Source organism: Oncorhynchus masou, chromosome 33 (genome assembly GCF_036934945.1).
Source record: "Oncorhynchus masou masou isolate Uvic2021 chromosome 33, UVic_Omas_1.1, whole genome shotgun sequence".
Lineage (NCBI taxonomy): Eukaryota > Metazoa > Chordata > Actinopteri > Salmoniformes > Salmonidae > Oncorhynchus > Oncorhynchus masou.
Genome location: NC_088244.1, coordinates 3,203,709 through 3,224,052, shown reverse-complemented (window position 1 = coordinate 3,224,052; position 20,344 = coordinate 3,203,709). Strand labels below are relative to the sequence as shown.

Genomic DNA, 20,344 nt, shown 5'->3' with positions numbered 1-20,344 from the left:
CCTGTATAGGTAGCAGTAGGTTACTGTCAGTATTACCTGTATAGGTAGCAGTAGGTTACTGTCAGTATTACCTGTATAGGTAGCAGTAGGTTACTGTCAGTATTACCTGTATAGGTAGCAGTAGGTTACTGTCAGTATTACCTGTATAGGTAGCAGTAGGTTACTGTCAGTATTACCTGTATAGGTAGCAGTAGGTTACTGTCAGTATTACCTGTATAGGTAGCAGTAGGTTACTGTCAGTATTACCTGTATAGGTAGCAGTAGGTTACTGTCAGTATTACCTGTATAGGTAGCAGTAGGTTACTGTCAGTATTACCTGTATAGGTAGCAGTAGGTTACTGTCAGTATTACCTGTATAGGTAGCAGTAGGTTACTGTCAGTAGTGTATAGGTAGCAGTAGGTTACTGTCAGTATTACCTGTATAGGTAGCAGTAGGTTACTGTCAGTATTACCTGTATAGGTAGCAGTAGGTTACTGTCAGTATTACCTGTATAGGTAGCAGTAGGTTACTGTCAGTATTACCTGTATAGGGTAGGTTACTGTCAGTATTACCTGTATAGGTAGCAGTAGGTTACTGTCAGTATTACCTGTATAGGTAGCAGTAGGTTACTGTCAGTATTACCTGTATAGGTAGCAGTATGTAGGTACTGTCGGTAGTGTCAGTAGTGTTACCTGTATAGGTAGCAGTAGGTTACTGTCAGTATTATCTGTATAGGTAGCAGTAGGTTACTGTCAGTATTACCTGTATAGGTAGCAGTAGGTTACTGTCAGTATTACCTGTATAGGTAGCAGTAGGTTACTGTCAGTATTACCTGTATAGGTAGGTTACTGTCAGTATTACCTGTATAGGTAGCAGTAGGTTACTGTCAGTATTACCTGTATAGGAAGCAGTAGGTTACTGTCAGCATTACCTGTATAGGTAGCAGTAGGTTACTGTTGGTATTACCTGTATAGGTATGTTACTGTTAGTATTACCTGTATAGGTAGCAGTAGGTTACTGTCAGTATTACCTGTATAGGTAGCAGTAGGTTACTGTCAGTATTACCTGTATTGGTAGCAGTAGGTTACTGTCAGTATTACCTGTATAGGTAGCAGTAGGTTACTGTCAGTATTACCTGTATAGGTAGCAGTAGGTTACTGTCAGTATTACCTGTATAGGTAGCAGTAGGTTACTGTCAGTATTACCTGTATAGGTAGCAGTAGGTTACTGTCAGTATTACCTGTATAGGTAGGTTACTGTAAGTATTACCTGTATAGGTAGGTTACTGTCAGTATTACCTGTATAGGTAGGTTACTGTCAGTATTACCTGTATAGGTAGCAGTAGGTTACTGTCAGTATTACCTGTATAGGTTAGGTAGCAGTAGGTTACTGTCAGTATTACCTGTATAGGTAGCAGTAGGTTACTGTCAGTATTACCTGTATAGGTAGCAGTAGGTTACTGTCAGCATTACCTGTATAGGTAGCAGTAGGTTACTGTCAGCATTACCTGTATAGGTAGCAGTAGGTTACTGTCAGCATTACCTGTATAGGTAGCAGTAGGTTACTGTCAGCATTACCTGTATAGGTAGCAGTAGGTTACTGTCAGTATTACCTGTATAGGTAGCAGTAGGTTACTGTCAGTATTACCTGTATAGGTAGCAGTAGGTTACTGTCAGTATTACCTGTATAGGTAGCAGTAGGTTACTGTCAGTATTACCTGTATAGGTAGCAGTAGGTTACTGTCAGTATTACCTGTATAGGTAGCAGTAGGTTACTGTCAGTATTACCTGTATAGGTAGCAGTAGGTTACTGTCAGTATTACCTGTATAGGTAGCAGTAGGTTACTGTCAGTATTACCTGTATAGGTAGCAGTAGGTTACTGTCAGTATTACCTGTATAGGTAGCAGTAGGTTACTGTCAGTATTACCTGTATAGGTAGCAGTAGGTTACTGTCAGTATTACCTGTATAGGTAGCAGTAGGTTACTGTCAGCATTACCTGTATAGGTAGCAGTAGGTTACTGTCAGCATTACCTGTATAGGTAGCAGTAGGTTACTGTCAGTATTACCTGTATAGGTAGCAGTAGGTTACTGTCAGTATTACCTGTATGTATAGGTAGCAGTAGGTTACTGTCAGTATTACCTGTATAGGTAGCAGTAGGTTACTGTCAGTATTACCTGTATAGGTAGCAGTAGGTTACTGTCAGTATTACCTGTATAGCAGTAGGAATAGGTAGCAGTAGGTTACTGTCAGTATTACCTGTATAGGTAGCAGTAGGTTACCTGTCAGTAGGTTAGTGTTACCTGTATAGGTAGCAGTAGGTTACTGTCAGTATTACCTGTATAGGTAGCAGTAGGTTACTGTCAGTATTACCTGTATAGGTAGCAGTAGGTTACTGTCAGTATTACCTGTATAGGTAGCAGTAGGTTACTGTCAGTGTTACCTGTATAGGTAGCAGTAGGTTACTGTCAGTATTACCTGTATAGGTAGCAGTAGGTTACTGTCAGTATTACCTGTATAGGTAGCATAGGTTAGCAGTATGTTAGTGTCAGTATTACCTGTATAGGTAGCAGTAGGTTACTGTCAGTATTATCTGTATAGGTAGCAGTAGGTTACCTGTCAGTATTACCTGTATAGGTAGCAGTAGGTTACTGTCAGTATTACCTGTATAGGTAGGTTACTGTCAGTATTACCTGTATAGGTAGCAGTAGGTTACTGTCAGTATTACCTGTATAGGTAGCAGTAGGTTACTGTCAGTTATTACCTGTATAGGTAGCAGTAGGTTACTGTCAGCATTACCTGTATAGGTAGCAGTAGGTTACTGTCAGTATTACCTGTATAGGTAGCAGTAGGTTACTGTCAGTATTACCTGTATAGGTAGCAGTAGGTTACTGTCAGTATTACCTGTATTGGTAGCAGTAGGTTACTGTCAGTATTACCTGTATAGGTAGCAGTAGGTTACTGTCAGTATTACCTGTATAGGTAGCAGTAGGTTACTGTCAGTATTACCTGTATAGGTAGCAGTAGGTTACTGTCAGTATTACCTGTATAGGTAGCAGTAGGTTACTGTCAGTATTACCTGTATAGGTAGCAGTAGGTTACTGTCAGCATTACCTGTATAGGTAGCAGTAGGTTACTGTCAGCATTACCTGTATAGGTAGCAGTAGGTTACTGTCAGCATTACCTGTATAGGTAGCAGTAGGTTACTGTCAGCATTACCTGTATAGGTAGCAGTAGGTTACTGTCAGTATTACCTGTATAGGTAGCAGTAGGTTACTGTCAGTATTACCTGTATAGGTAGCAGTAGGTTACTGTCAGTATTACCTGTATAGGTAGCAGTAGGTTACTGTCAGTATTACCTGTATAGGTAGCAGTAGGTTACTGTCAGTATTACCTGTATAGGTAGCAGTAGGTTACTGTCAGTATTACCTGTATAGGTAGCAGTAGGTTACTGTCAGTATTACCTGTATAGGTAGCAGTAGGTTACTGTCAGTATTACCTGTATAGGAAGCAGTAGGTTACTGTCAGTATTACCTGTATAGGTAGCAGTAGGTTACTGTCAGTATTACCTGTATAGGTAGCAGTAGGTTACTGTCAGTATTACCTGTATAGGGTAGCAGTAGCAGGTTACTGTCAGTATTACCTGTATAGGTAGCAGTAGGTTACTGTCAGTATTACCTGTATAGGTAGCAGTAGGTTACTGTCAGTATTACCTGTATAGGTAGGTTAGGTTGTAAGTATTACCTGTATAGGTAGGTTACTGTCAGTATTACCTGTAGGTTAGGTAGCAGGTAGGTTACTGTCAGTATTACCTGTATAGGTAGCAGTAGGTTACTGTCAGTATTACCTGTATAGGTAGCAGTAGGTTACTGTCAGTATTACCTGTATAGGTAGCAGTAGGTTACTGTCAGTATTACCTGTATAGGTAGCAGTAGGTTACTGTCAGTATTACCTGTATAGGTAGCAGTAGGTTACTGTCAGTATTACCTGTATAGGTAGCAGTAGGTTACTGTCAGTATTACCTGTATAGGTAGCAGTAGGTTACTGTCAGTATTACCTGTATAGGTAGGTTACTGTCAGTATTACCTGTATAGGTAGCAGTAGGTTACTGTCAGTATTACCTGTATAGGTAGCAGTAGGTTACTGTCAGCATTACCTGTATAGGTAGCAGTAGGTTACTGTCAGCATTACCTGTATAGGTAGCAGTAGGTTACTGTCAGTATTACCTGTATAGGTAGCAGTAGGTTACTGTCAGTATTACCTGTATAGGTAGCAGTAGGTTACTGTCAGTATTACCTGTATAGGTAGCAGTAGGTTACTGTCAGTATTACCTGTATAGGTAGCAGTAGGTTACTGTCAGTATTACCTGTATAGGTAGCAGTAGGTTACTGTCAGTATTACCTGTATAGGTAGCAGTAGGTTACTGTCAGTATTACCTGTATAGGTATAGGTCAGTATTACCTGTATAGGTAGCAGTAGGTTACTGTCAGTATTACCTGTATAGGTAGCAGTAGGTTACTGTCAGTATTACCTGTATAGGTAGCAGTAGGTTACTCAGTCAGCATTACCTGTATAGGTAGCAGTAGGTTACTGTCAGTATTACCTGTATAGGTAGCAGTAGGTTACTGTCAGTATTATTACCTGAATAGGTAGCAGTAGGTTACTGTCAGTATTACCTGTATAGGTAGCAGTAGGTTACTGTCAGTATTACCTGTATAGGTAGCAGTAGGTTACTGTCAGTATTACCTGTATAGGTAGCAGTAGGTTACTGTCAGTATTATCTGTATAGGTAGCAGTAGGTTACTGTCAGTATTACCTGTATAGGTAGCAGTAGGTTACTGTCAGTATTACCTGTATAGGTAGCAGTAGGTTACTGTCAGTATTACCTGTATAGGTAGGTTACTGTCAGTATTACCTGTATAGGTAGCAGTAGGTTACTGTACTGGTATTACCTGTATAGGTAGCAGTAGGTTACTGTTGGTCAGTATTACCTGTATAGGTATAGGTTACTGTCAGTATTACCTGTATAGGTAGCAGTAGGTTACTGTCAGTATTACCTGTATAGGTAGCAGTAGGTTACTGTCAGTATTACCTGTATTGGTAGCAGTAGGTTACTGTCAGTATTACCTGTATAGGTAGCAGTAGGTTACTGTCAGTATTACCTGTATAGGTAGCAGTAGGTTACTGTCAGTATTACCTGTATAGGTAGCAGTAGGTTACTGTCAGCATTACCTGTATAGGTAGCAGTAGGTTACTGTCAGCATTACCTGTATAGGTAGCAGTAGGTTACTGTCAGCATTACCTGTATAGGTAGCAGTAGGTTACTGTCAGTATTACCTGTATAGGTAGCAGTAGGTTACTGTCAGTATTACCTGTATAGGTAGCAGTAGGTTACTGTCAGTATTACCTGTATAGGTAGCAGTAGGTTACTGTCAGTATTACCTGTATAGGTAGCAGTAGGTTACTGTCAGTATTACCTGTATAGGTAGCAGTAGGTTACTGTCAGTATTACCTGTATAGGTAGCAGTAGGTTACTGTCAGTATTAACAGGAATAGGTAGCAGTAGGTTACTGTCAGTATTACCTGTATAGGTAGCAGTAGGTTACTGTCAGTGTTACCTGTATAGGTAGCAGTAGGTTACTGTCAGTATTACCTGTATAGGTAGCAGTAGGTTACTGTCAGTATTACCTGTATAGGTAGCAGTAGGTTACTGTCAGTGTTACCTGTATAGGTAGCAGTAGGTTACTGTCAGTATTACCTGTATAGGTAGCAGTAGGTTACTGTCAGTATTACCTGTATAGGTAGCAGTATGTTAGTGTCAGTATTACCTGTATAGGTAGCAGTAGGTTACTGTCAGTATTATCTGTATAGGTAGCAGTAGGTTACTGTCAGTATTACCTGTATAGGTAGCAGTAGGTTACTGTCAGTATTACCTGTATAGGTAGCAGTAGGTTACTGTCAGTATTACCTGTATAGGTATAGGTTAGGTTACTGTCAGTATTACCTGTATAGGTAGCAGTAGGTTACTGTCGGTATTACCTGTATAGGTAGCAGTAGGTTACTGTTGGTATTACCTGTATAGGTATGTTACTGTTAGTATTACCTGTATAGGTAGCAGTAGGTTACTGTCAGTATTACCTGTATAGGTAGCAGTAGGTTACTGTCAGTATTATCTGTATAGGTAGCAGTAGGTTACTGTCAGTATTACCTGTATAGGTAGCAGTAGGTTACTGTCAGTATTACCTGTATAGGTAGCAGTAGGTTACTGTCAGTATTACCTGTATAGGTAGGTTACTGTCAGTATTACCTGTATAGGTAGCAGTAGGTTACTGTCGGTATTACCTGTATAGGTAGCAGTAGGTTACTGTTGGTATTACCTGTATAGGTATGTTACTGTTAGTATTACCTGTATAGGTAGCAGTAGGTTACTGTCAGTATTACCTGTATAGGTAGCAGTAGGTTACTGTCAGTATTACCTGTATAGGTAGCAGTAGGTTACTGTCAGTATTACCTGTATAGGTAGCAGTAGGTTACTGTCAGTATTACCTGTATAGGTAGCAGTAGGTTACTGTCAGTATTACCTGTATAGGTAGCAGTAGGTTACTGTCAGTATTACCTGTATAGGTAGCAGTAGGTTACTGTCAGTATTACCTGTATAGGTAGCAGTAGGTTACTGTCAGTATTACCTGTATAGGTAGCAGTAGGTTACTGTCAGTATTACCTGTATAGGTAGCAGTAGGTTACTGTCAGTATTACCTGTATAGGTAGGTTACTGTAAGTATTACCTGTATAGGTAGGTTACTGTCAGTATTACCTGTATAGGTAGCAGTAGGTTACTGTCAGTATTACCTGTATAGGTAGCAGTAGGTTACTGTCAGTATTACCTGTATAGGTAGCAGTAGGTTACTGTCAGTATTACCTGTATAGGTAGCAGTAGGTTACTGTCAGTATTACCTGTATAGGTAGCAGTAGGTTACTGTCAGTATTACCTGAATAGGTAGCAGTAAGTTACTGTCAGTATTACCTGTATAGGTAGCAGTAGGTTACTGTCAGTGTTACCTGTATAGGTAGCAGTAGGTTACTGTCAGTATTACCTGTATAGGTAGCAGTAGGTTACTGTCAGTATTACCTGTATAGGTAGCAGTATGTTAGTGTCAGTATTACCTGTATAGGTAGCAGTAGGTTACTGTCAGTATTATCTGTATAGGTAGCAGTAGGTTACTGTCAGTATTACCTGTATAGGTAGCAGTAGGTTACTGTCAGTATTACCTGTATAGGTAGCAGTAGGTTACTGTCAGTATTACCTGTATAGGTAGGTTACTGTCAGTATTACCTGTATAGGTAGCAGTAGGTTACTGTCAGTATTACCTGTATAGGTAGCAGTAGGTTACTGTCAGCATTACCTGTATAGGTAGCAGTAGGTTACTGTCAGCATTACCTGTATAGGTAGCAGTAGGTTACTGTCAGTATTACCTGTATAGGTAGCAGTAGGTTACTGTCAGTATTACCTGTATAGGTAGCAGTAGGTTACTGTCAGTATTACCTGTATAGGTAGCAGTAGGTTACTGTCAGTATTACCTGTATAGGTAGCAGTAGGTTACTGTCAGTATTACCTGTATAGGTAGCAGTAGGTTACTGTCAGTATTACCTGTATAGGTAGCAGTAGGTTACTGTCAGTATTACCTGTATAGGTAGCAGTAGGTTACTGTCAGTATTACCTGTATAGGTAGCAGTAGGTTACTGTCAGTATTACCTGTATAGGTAGCAGTAGGTTACTGTCAGTATTAACGGAATAGGTAGCAGTAAGTTACTGTCAGTATTACCTGTATAGGTAGCAGTAGGTTACTGTCAGTGTTACCTGTATAGGTAGCAGTAGGTTACTGTCAGTATTACCTGTATAGGTAGCAGTAGGTTACTGTCAGTATTACCTGTATAGGTAGCAGTATGTTAGTGTCAGTATTACCTGTATAGGTAGCAGTAGGTTACTGTCAGTATTATCTGTATAGGTAGCAGTAGGTTACTGTCAGTATTACCTGTATAGGTAGCAGTAGGTTACTGTCAGTATTACCTGTATAGGTAGCAGTAGGTTACTGTCAGTATTACCTGTATAGGTAGGTTACTGTCAGTATTACCTGTATAGGTAGCAGTAGGTTACTGTCAGTATTACCTGTATAGGTAGCAGTAGGTTACTGTCAGCATTACCTGTATAGGTAGCAGTAGGTTACTGTCAGCATTACCTGTATAGGTAGCAGTAGGTTACTGTCAGTATTACCTGTATAGGTAGCAGTAGGTTACTGTCAGTATTACCTGTATAGGTAGCAGTAGGTTACTGTCAGTATTACCTGTATAGGTAGCAGTAGGTTACTGTCAGTATTACCTGTATAGGTAGCAGTAGGTTACTGTCAGTATTACCTGTATAGGTAGCAGTAGGTTACTGTCAGTATTACCTGTATAGGTAGCAGTAGGTTACTGTCAGTATTACCTGTATAGGTAGCAGTAGGTTACTGTCAGTATTACCTGTATAGGTAGCAGTAGGTTACTGTCAGTATTACCTGTATAGGTAGCAGTAGGTTACTGTCAGCATTACCTGTATAGGTAGCAGTAGGTTACTGTCAGTATTACCTGTATAGGTAGCAGTAGGTTACTGTCAGTATTAACGGAATAGGTAGCAGTAGGTTACTGTCAGTATTACCTGTATAGGTAGCAGTAGGTTACTGTCAGTATTAACGGAATAGGTAGCAGTAGGTTACTGTCAGTATTACCTGTATAGGTAGCAGTAGGTTACTGTCAGTATTAACGGAATAGGTAGCAGTAGGTTACTGTCAGTATTACCTGTATAGGTAGGTTACTGTCAGTATTACCTGTATAGGTAGCAGTAGGTTACTGTCGGTATTACCTGTATAGGTAGCAGTAGGTTACTGTTGGTATTACCTGTATAGGTATGTTACTGTTAGTATTACCTGTATAGGTAGCAGTAGGTTACTGTCAGTATTACCTGTATAGGTAGCAGTAGGTTACTGTCAGTATTACCTGTATTGGTAGCAGTAGGTTACTGTCAGTATTACCTGTATAGGTAGCAGTAGGTTACTGTCAGTATTACCTGTATAGGTAGCAGTAGGTTACTGTCAGTATTACCTGTATAGGTAGCAGTAGGTTACTGTCAGTATTACCTGTATAGGTAGCAGTAGGTTACTGTCAGTATTACCTGTATAGGTAGGTTACTGTCAGTATTACCTGTATAGGTAGGTTACTGTCAGTATTACCTGTATAGGTAGGTTACTGTCAGTATTACCTGTATAGGTAGCAGTAGGTTACTGTCAGTATTACCTGTATAGGTAGCAGTAGGTTACTGTCAGTATTACCTCTATAGGTAGGTTACTGTCAGTATTACCTGTATACGTAGCAGTAGGTTACTGTCAGTATTACCTGTATAGGTAGCAGTAGGATACTGTCAGTATTACCTGTATAGGTAGGTTACTGTCAGTATTACCTGTATAGGTAGCAGTAGGTTACTGTCAGTATTACCTGTATAGGTAGCAGTAGGTTACTGTCAGTATTACCTGTATAGGTAGCAGTAGGTTACTGTCAGTATTACCTGTATAGGTAGCAGTAGGTTACTGTCAATATTACCTGTATAGGTAGCAGTAGGTTACTGTCAGTATTACCTGTATAGGTAGCAGTAGGTTACTGTCAGTATTACCTGTATAGGTAGCAGTAGGTTACTGTCAGTATTACCTGTATAGGTAGCAGTAGGTTACTGTCAGTATTACCTGTATAGGTAGCAGTAGGTTACTGTCAGTATTACCTGTATAGGTAGCAGTAGGTTACTGTCAGTATTACCTGTATAGGTAGCAGTAGGTTAGTAGGTTACTGTCAGTATTACCTGTATAGGTAGCAGTAGGTTACTGTCAGTATTACCTGTATAGGTAGCAGTAGGTTACTGTCAGTATTACCTGTATAGGTAGCAGTAGGTTACTGTCAGTATTACCTGTATAGGTAGCAGTAGGTTACTGTCAGTATTACCTGTATAGGTAGCAGTAGGTTACTGTCAGTATTACCTGTATAGGTAGCAGTAGGTTACTGTCAGTATTACCTGTATAGGTAGCAGTAGGTTACTGTCAGTATTACCTGTATAGGTAGCAGTAGGTTACTGTCAGTATTACCTGTATAGGTAGCAGTAGGTTACTGTCAGTATTACCTGTATAGGTAGGTTACTGTCAGTATTACCTGTATAGGTAGCAGTAGGTTACTGTCAGTATTACCTGTATAGGTAGCAGTAGGTTACTGTCAGTATTACCTGTATAGGTAGCAGTAGGTTACTGTCAGTATTACCTGTATAGGTAGCAGTAGGTTACTGTCAGTATTACCTGTATACGTAGCAGTAGGTTACTGTCAGTATTACCTGTATAGGTAGCAGTAGGTTACTGTCAGTATTACCTGTATAGGTAGGTTACTGTCAGTATTACCTGTATAGGTAGCAGTAGGTTACTGTCAGTATTACCTGTATAGGTAGCAGTAGGTTACTGTCAGTATTACCTGTATAGGTAGCAGTAGGTTACTGTCAGTATTACCTGTATAGGTAGGTTACTGTCAGTATTACCTGTATAGGTAGGTTACTGTCAGTGTTACCTGTATAGGTAGCAGTAGGTTACTGTCAGTATTACCTGTATAGGTAGCAGTAGGTTACTGTCAGTATTACCTGTATAGGTAGCAGTAGGTTACTGTCAGTATTACCTGTATAGGTAGCAGTAGGTTACTGTCAGTATTACCTGTATAGGTAGCAGTAGGTTACTGTCAGTATTACCTGTATAGGTAGTAGGTTACTGTCAGTATTACCTGTATAGGTAGCAGTAGGTTACTGTCAGCATTACCTGTATAGGTAGCAGTAGGTTACTGTCAGTATTACCTGTATAGGTAGCAGTAGGTTACTGTCAGTATTACCTGTATAGGTAGGTTACTGTCAGTATTACCTGTATAGGTAGCAGTAGGTTACTGTCAGTATTACCTGTATACGTAGCAGTAGGTTACTGTCAGTATTACCTGTATAGGTAGCAGTAGGTTACTGTCAGTATTACCTGTATAGGTAGCAGTAGGTTACTGTCAGTATTACCTGTATACGTAGCAGTAGGTTACTGTCAGTATTACCTGTATAGGTAGCAGTAGGTTACTGTCAGTATTACCTGTATAGGTAGGTTACTGTCAGTATTACCTGTATAGGTAGCAGTAGGATACTGTCAGTATTACCTGTATAGGTAGGTTACTGTCAGTATTACCTGTATAGGTAGGTTACTGTCAGTATTACCTGTATTGGTAGCAGTAGGTTACCGTCAGTATTACCTGTATAGGTAGCAGTAGGTTACTGTCAGTATTACCTGTATAGGTAGCAGTAGGTTACTGTCAGTATTACCTGTATAGGTAGCAGTAGGTTACTGTCAGCATTACCTGTATAGGTAGCAGTAGGTTACTGTCAGCATTACCTGTATAGGTAGCAGTAGGTTACTGTCAGCATTACCTGTATAGGTAGCAGTAGGTTACTGTCAGTATTACCTGTATAGGTAGCAGTAGGTTACTGTCAGTATTACCTGTATAGGTAGCAGTAGGTTACTGTCAGTATTACCTGTATAGGTAGCAGTAGGTTACTGTCAGTATTACCTGTATAGGTAGCAGTAGGTTACTGTCAGTATTACCTGTATAGGTAGCAGTAGGTTACTGTCAGTATTACCTGTATAGGTAGCAGTAGGTTACTGTCAGTATTACCTGTATAGGTCAGCAGTAGGTTACTGTCAGTATTACCTGTATAGGTAGCAGTAGGTTACTGTCAGTATTACCTGTATAGGTAGCAGTAGGTTACTGTCAGTATTACCTGTATAGGTAGCAGTAGGTTACTGTCAGTATTACCTGTATAGGTAGCAGTAGGTTACTGTCAGTATTACCTGTATAGGTAGCAGTAGGTTACTGTCAGTATTACCTGTATAGGTAGCAGTAGGTTACTGTCAGTATTACCTGTATAGGTAGGTTACTGTCAGTATTACCTGTATAGGTAGCAGTAGGTTACTGTCAGTATTACCTGTATAGGTAGCAGTAGGTTACTGTCAGTATTACCTGTATAGGTAGCAGTAGGTTACTGTCAGTATTACCTGTATAGGTAGCAGTAGGTTACTGTCAGTATTACCTGTATAGGTAGCAGTAGGTTACTGTCAGTATTACCTGTATAGGTAGCAGTAGGTTACTGTCAGTATTACCTGTATAGGTAGGTTACTGTCAGTATTACCTGTATAGGTAGCAGTAGGTTACTGTCAGTATTACCTGTATACGTAGCAGTAGGTTACTGTCAGTATTACCTGTATAGGTAGCAGTAGGATACTGTCAGTATTACCTGTATAGGAGGTTACTGTCAGTATTACCTGTATAGGTAGGTTACTGTCAGTATTACCTGTATAGGTAGCAGTAGGTTACTGTCAGTATTACCTGTATAGGTAGCAGTAGGTTACTGTCAGTATTACCTGTATAGGTAGCAGTAGGTTACTGTCAGTATTACCTGTATAGGTAGCAGTAGGTTACTGTCAGTATTACCTGTATAGGTAGCAGTAGGTTACTGTCAGTATTACCTGTATAGGTAGCAGTAGGTTACTGTCAGTATTACCTGTATAGGTAGCAGTAGGTTACTGTCAGTATTACCTGTATAGGTAGCAGTAGGTTACTGTCAGTATTACCTGTATAGGTAGCAGTAGGTTACTGTCAGTATTACCTGTATAGGTAGCAGTAGGTTACTGTCAGTATTACCTGTATAGGTAGCAGTAGGTTACTGTCAGTATTACCTGTATAGGTAGCAGTAGGTTACTGTCAGTATTACCTGTATAGGTAGCAGTAGGTTACTGTCAGTATTACCTGTATAGGTAGGTTACTGTCAGTATTACCTGTATAGGTAGCAGTAGGTTACTGTCAGTATTACCTGTATACGTAGCAGTAGGTTACTGTCAGTATTACCTGTATAGGTAGCAGTAGGTTACTGTCAGTATTACCTGTATAGGTAGCAGTAGGTTACTGTCAGTATTACCTGTATACGTAGCAGTAGGTTACTGTCAGTATTACCTGTATAGGTAGCAGTAGGTTACTGTCAGTATTACCTGTATAGGTAGGTTACTGTCAGTATTACCTGTATAGGTAGCAGTAGGTTACTGTCAGTATTACCTGTATACGTAGCAGTAGGTTACTGTCAGTATTACCTGTATAGGTAGCAGTAGGATACTGTCAGTATTACCTGTATAGGTAGGTTACTGTCAGTATTACCTGTATAGGTAGGTTACTGTCAGTATTACTTGTATAGGTAGCAGTAGGTTACTGTCAGTATTACCTGTATAGGTAGCAGTAGGTTACTGTCAGTATTACCTGTATAGGTAGCAGTAGGTTACTGTCAGTATTACCTGTATAGGTAGCAGTAGGTTACTGTCAGTATTACCTGTATAGGTAGCAGTAGGTTACTGTCAGTATTACCTGTATACGTAGCAGTAGGTTACTGTCAGCATTACCTGTATAGGTAGCAGTAGGTTACTGTCAGTATTACCTGTATAGGTAGCAGTAGGTTACTGTCAGTATTACCTGTATAGGTAGGTTACTGTCAGTATTACCTGTATAGGTAGCAGTAGGTTACTGTCAGTATTACCTGTATACGTAGCAGTAGGTTACTGTCAGTATTACCTGTATAGGTAGCAGTAGGTTACTGTCAGTATTACCTGTATAGGTAGCAGTAGGTTACTGTCAGTATTACCTGTATACGTAGCAGTAGGTTACTGTCAGTATTACCTGTATAGGTAGCAGTAGGTTACTGTCAGTATTACCTGTATAGGTAGGTTACTGTCAGTATTACCTGTATAGGTAGCAGTATACTGTCAGTATTACCTGTATAGGTAGGTTACTGTCAGTATTACCTGTATAGGTAGGTTACTGTAGGTAGGTTACTGTCAGTATTACCTGTATTGGTAGCAGTAGGTTACCGTCAGTATTACCTGTATAGGTAGCAGTAGGTTACTGTCAGTATTACCTGTATAGGTAGCAGTAGGTTACTGTCAGTATTACCTGTATAGGTAGCAGTAGGTTACTGTCAGCATTACCTGTATAGGTAGCAGTAGGTTACTGTCAGCATTACCTGTATAGGTAGCAGTAGGTTACTGTCAGCATTACCTGTATAGGTAGCAGTAGGTTACTGTCAGTATTACCTGTATAGGTAGCAGTAGGTTACTGTCAGTATTACCTGTATAGGTAGCAGTAGGTTACTGTCAGTATTACCTGTATAGGTAGCAGTAGGTTACTGTCAGTATTACCTGTATAGGTAGCAGTAGGTTACTGTCAGTATTACCTGTATAGGTAGCAGTAGGTTACTGTCAGTATTACCTGTATAGGTAGCAGTAGGTTACTGTCAGTATTACCTGTATAGGTAGCAGTAGGTTACTGTCAGTATTACCTGTATAGGTAGCAGTAGGTTACTGTCAGTATTACCTGTATAGGTAGCAGTAGGTTACTGTCAGTATTACCTGTATAGGTAGCAGTAGGTTACTGTCAGTATTACCTGTATAGGTAGGTTACTGTCAGTATTACCTGTATAGGTAGGTTACTGTCAGTATTACCTGTATAGGTAGCAGTAGGTTACTGTCAGTATTACCTGTATAGGTAGCAGTAGGTTACTGTCAGTATTACCTGTATAGGTAGCAGTAGGTTACTGTCAGTATTACCTGTATAGGTAGCAGTAGGTTACTGTCAGTATTACCTGTATAGGTAGCAGTAGGTTACTGTCAGTATTAACGGAATAGGTAGCAGTAGGTTACTGTCAGTATTACCTGTATAGGTAGCAGTAGGTTACTGTCAGTGTTACCTGTATAGGTAGCAGTAGGTTACTGTCAGTGTTACCTGTATAGGTAGCAGTAGGTTACTGTCAGTATTACCTGTATAGGTAGCAGTAGGTTACTGTCAGTATTACCTGTATAGGTAGCAGTATGTTAGTGTCAGTATTACCTGTATAGGTAGCAGTAGGTTACTGTCAGTATTATCTGTATAGGTAGCAGTAGGTTACTGTCAGTATTACCTGTATAGGTAGCAGTAGGTTACTGTCAGTATTACCTGTATAGGTAGCAGTAGGTTACTGTCAGTATTACCTGTATAGGTAGGTTACTGTCAGTATTACCTGTATAGGTAGCAGTAGGTTACTGTCAGTATTACCTGTATAGGTAGCAGGTAGGTTACTGTCAGCATTACCTGTATAGGTAGCAGTAGGTTACTGTCAGCATTACCTGTATAGGTAGCAGTAGGTTACTGTCAGTATTACCTGTATAGGTAGCAGTAGGTTACTGTCAGTATTACCTGTATAGGTAGCAGTAGGTTACTGTCAGTATTACCTGTATAGGTAGCAGTAGGTTACTGTCAGTATTACCTGTATAGGTAGCAGTAGGTTACTGTCAGTATTACCTGTATAGGTAGCAGTAGGTTACTGTCAGTATTACCTGTATAGGTAGCAGTAGGTTACTGTCAGTATTACCTGTATAGGTAGCAGTAGGTTACTGTCAGTATTACCTGTATAGGTAGCAGTAGGTTACTGTCAGTATTACCTGTATAGGTAGCAGTAGGTTACTGTCAGCATTACCTGTATAGGTAGCAGTAGGTTACTGTCAGTATTACCTGTATAGGTAGCAGTAGGTTACTGTCAGTATTAACGGAATAGGTAGCAGTAGGTTACTGTCAGTATTACCTGTATAGGTAGCAGTAGGTTACTGTCAGTATTACCTGTATAGGTAGCAGTAGGTTACTGTCAGTATTACCTGTATAGGTAGCAGTAGGTTACTGTCAGTATTACCTGTATAGGTAGCAGTAGGTTACTGTCAGTATTACCTGTATAGGTAGCAGTAGGTTACTGTCAGTATTACCTGTATAGGTAGCAGTAGGTTACTGTCAGTATTACCTGTATAGGTAGCAGTAGGTTACTGTCAGTATTACCTGTATAGGTAGCAGTAGGTTACTGTCAGTATTACCTGTATAGGTAGCAGTAGGTTACTGTCAGTATTACCTGTATAGGTAGCAGTAGGTTACTGTCAGTATTACCTGTATAGGTAGGTTACTGTCAGTATTACCTGTATAGGTAGCAGTAGGTTACTGTCAGTATTACCTGTATACGTAGCAGTAGGTTACTGTCAGTATTACCTGTATAGGTAGCAGTAGGTTACTGTCAGTATTACCTGTATAGGTAGCAGTAGGTTACTGTCAGTATTACCTGTATACGTAGCAGTAGGTTACTGTCAGTATTACCTGTATAGGTAGCAGTAGGTTACTGTCAGTATTACCTGTATAGGTAGGTTACTGTCAGTATTACCTGTATAGGTAGCAGTAGGTTACTGTCAGCATTACCTGTATAGGTAGCAGTAGGTTACTGTCAGTATTACCTGTATAGGTAGCAGTAGGTTACTGTCAGTATTACCTGTATACGTAGCAGTAGGATACTGTCAGTATTACCTGTATAGGTAGCAGTAGGTTACTGTCAGTATTACCTGTATACGTAGCAGTAGGTTACTGTCAGCATTACCTGTATAGGTAGCAGTAGGTTACTGTCAGTATTACCTGTATAGGTAGCAGTAGGTTACTGTCAGTATTACCTGTATAGGTAGGTTACTGTCAGTATTACCTGTATAGGTAGCAGTAGGTTACTGTCAGTATTACCTGTATACGTAGCAGTAGGTTACTGTCAGTATTACCTGTATAGGTAGCAGTAGGTTACTGTCAGTATTACCTGTATAGGTAGCAGTAGGTTACTGTCAGTATTACCTGTATACGTAGCAGTAGGTTACTGTCAGTATTACCTGTATAGGTAGCAGTAGGTTACTGTCAGTATTACCTGTATAGGTAGGTTACTGTCAGTATTACCTGTATAGGTAGCAGTAGGTTACTGTCAGTATTACCTGTATACGTAGCAGTAGGTTACTGTCAGTATTACCTGTATAGGTAGCAGTAGGATACTGTCAGTATTACCTGTATAGGTAGGTTACTGTCAGTATTACCTGTATAGGTAGGTTACTGTCAGTATTACCTGTATAGGTAGCAGTAGGTTACTGTCAGTATTACCTGTATAGGTAGCAGTAGGTTACTGTCAGTATTACCTGTATAGGTAGCAGTAGGTTACTGTCAGTATTACCTGTATAGGTAGCAGTAGGTTACTGTCAGTATTACCTGTATAGGTAGGTTACTGTCAGTATTACCTGTATAGGTAGCAGTAGGTTACTGTCAGTATTACCTGTATACGTAGCAGTAGGTTACTGTCAGTATTACCTGTATAGGTAGCAGTAGGTTACTGTCAGTATTACCTGTATAGGTAGCAGTAGGTTACTGTCAGTATTACCTGTATACGTAGCAGTAGGTTATTGTCAGTATTACCTGTATAGGTAGCAGTAGGTTACTGTCAGTATTATCTGTATAGGTAGCAGTAGGTTACTGTCAGTATTACCTGTATACGTAGCAGTAGGCTGCGGTTGCTGTGCTCCAGTTTCCTCTGTCTGGTCTCCACCTCCTTGGCTCTCTGCTGCTCCTTCTGCAGCCTCCTAATGTAGTCCACAGACGCCTTCAGGATGGTGCCCTTGTTCCAACGCGTCTCCCTGTCTCCGTAGCAGGGGGGTCAGTGAGGAGAAAGGAACAGCGGCATGATTAGATATTATGTTGTAGCAGGGGGGGGTCAGTGAGGAGAAAGGAACAGCGGCATGATTAGATACTATGTTGTAGCAGGGGGGGTCAGTGAGGAGAAAGGAACAGCGGCATGATTAGATACTATGTTGTAGCAGGGGGATCAGTGAGGAGAAAGGAACAGCGGCATGATTAGATACTATGTTGTAGCAGGGGGGGTCAGTGAGGAGAAAGGAACAGCGGCATGATTAGATACTATGTTGTAGCAGGGGGGGTCAGTGAGGAGAAAGGAACAGCGGCATGATTAGATACTATGTTGTAGCAGGTGGGGTCAGTGAGGAGAAAGGAACAGCGGCATGATTAGATACTATGTTGTAGCAGGGGGATCAGTCAGGAGAAAGGAACAGCGGCATGATTAGATACTATGTTGTAGCAGGGGGGGTCAGTGAGGAGAAAGGAACAGCGGCATGATTAGATACTATGTTGTAGCAGGGGGATCAGTGAGGAGAAAGGAACAGCGGCATGATTAGATACTATGTTGTAGCAGGGGGGGTCAGTGAGGATTAAGGAACAGCGGCATGATTGGATACTATCTTGTAGCAAAGGGGGTCAGTGAGGAGAAAGGAACAGCGGCATGATTAGATACTATCTTGTAGCAGTGGAACAGCGGCATGATTAGATACTATCTTGTAGCAGGGGGGGGTCAGTGAGGAGAAAGAAAACAGTGAGATGGTGAAATATATACAGTGGCAGTGAGGGGGGGGGAGGCTACTCACGGGTCACTCGATTTGGGGATGAGAGCTCCCAGTTCCTTGATGCGATCGTTGATGTTGAACCTCCTCCGTCTCTCAACTAGGAACAGCCGTGACACATGTCAACATCATCACCAAGGTGGTCACAAACTGTTAAAACCTACTAAAAATACACTTAAATTATGGTATCCAAGTATTGCATTTATACTCACTCTGGTTATGATTGTCCTTTTTCTGTCGTTCCTTCATCATAGCTTTAGCCTCCACCTCTGGAAGACTCAAAATTAACATTTAGCACGACGATATCAATATATTGCGGCTTGCTAAAAGACCGCTTGAAACGTCAATAAAAACACACGATTTAAAAACAGCATGTATGTTCAGAATGTCACAAGATTATAGTTCGCAGAGATTTTACTCAGTGAGATGAAATTGCGAAACAGTGAAGAGGGAATAAGTGAGCAGGTTCAACAGAGGGGCTGAGGCAGAGCTTTGTAATGAGGAACAGGCTGGGTTCAGGGTGTGACTGACTGACTGGACAGGGGAAGTTGGGGGTGAGCAATGCTGAGTAAGAACTTAAAAAAAGAAAAGAGAGCAGGGGAGAGGGGGGTGTGGAGAAAGAAGTCAAAGAGAGAAAGAGAGAGACAGACACAGAAACAGGGAATTAAGTGGGAGAAATAGACAGTCAGAAAGTTGAGATCGAGACAGACAGACAGACAGACAGACAGACAGACAGACAGACAGACAGACAGAGACAGACAGAGACAGACAGAGACAGACAGAGACAGACAGAGACAGACAGAGACAGACAGACAGACGGACAGACGGACAGACAGACAGAAAGAGAGACGGAGATACGGGCGAGAGGTTTTTTGTTGCGTGTGTTTATTTACCTGTACCGGTTAACTCAGTCTTGACGGTGTGCAGGTCAGCAGGACAGGAGTTGGACACGGTGATGTTGGGAGCAGCCATCCCTCCACTACTGAACACATCCAGCATGTTCACTGACACCGGCATCTGCATACACACAACAGTCACAAGGTGTAAACAACAACAACAACAACAACATAAAACAAGCTTTCAGAGGTCATCAACAACTCCCAAATGCAGTACTAAACGCAGCCAACTATCTCCTTCATCCAAATCAAATGTTATTTGTCACACGTGCACCGAATACAACAGGTACCTTACTGTGAAATGTTTACTCACAAGCCCTTAACCAACAAAGCCGTTCAAGAAACAGAGTATTTACTAAATAAACTAAAGTAATTAACATTTAAAATCTTACTCAATCAAAAAGTAACACAAGAAAATCACTTAATAACAATAGCGAGGCTCTATACAGGGGGTACCGGTACCTAGTCAATGTGCAGGGGGTACAGGTTAGTCGAGGTCATTCGTAAAGTGACTATGAAGCCCATTGAACACTCAGTACGAACAGAACACGTTGTGACATCAGAGGTCTAAGAGCTACATTGATTATCAGTCTCAACAAACCAGGACACGACTTCACTGATAACCTCCCCGGGACGTTGATAGTGTGAATTCCAGACTTTTTTTCCTAAATGTCAAGACAAGTAACAGACAAGATGAGGGTTGCAAAATTCCAATATCTTTTCCCGAGATTCCCCGCTGGGGGGGGGGGGGGCGGCATCTGGATTACTCCAACCAGGATTTCTGGAAAACCTGGTAATTTGGGGGGGAATTACTGGAAATTTGCGACCCCTTGTGTCGACTGTGGCCATGCTTTCAGAGTGGTAACATGGAAAAACATTAAAATGACGGTTTCCTATAGAATGACATAGTAAATATATAATATACTGCCATTTACCAGCCACTTCTATCCCAGGCATCTTACGAGGATATGTGCATTTACAAAAATGTTGATGTTGTGGTGATGCTCAACATGATGAACGTAAAGTTGAAAACTGCGAAATGTCCCTTTAAAAACAGACACC

At 40.7% G+C, this 20,344-nt stretch overlaps 1 protein-coding gene across 4 annotated transcripts in view; it reads right to left on the bottom strand.

Annotated features, from left to right (window-relative positions):
* Positions 1-20,344, bottom strand: part of LOC135527689 (transcription factor E3-like) — a 57,126-nt gene that overhangs the window by 10,352 nt on the left and 26,430 nt on the right. For 3 of the 4 annotated variants that reach the window (XM_064956186.1, XM_064956189.1, XM_064956190.1), the window contains 4 exons: positions 19,280-19,403; positions 18,599-18,655; positions 18,411-18,486; positions 17,462-17,630 (listed from right to left, as the gene is read on the bottom strand). In XM_064956186.1, the coding sequence (XP_064812258.1) occupies positions 17,462-17,630; positions 18,411-18,486; positions 18,599-18,655; positions 19,280-19,403 (426 nt within the window). The remainder of the gene's footprint in view (positions 1-17,461; positions 17,631-18,410; positions 18,487-18,598; positions 18,656-19,279; positions 19,404-20,344) is intronic. The other variant, XM_064956187.1, reaches the window with a different exon arrangement.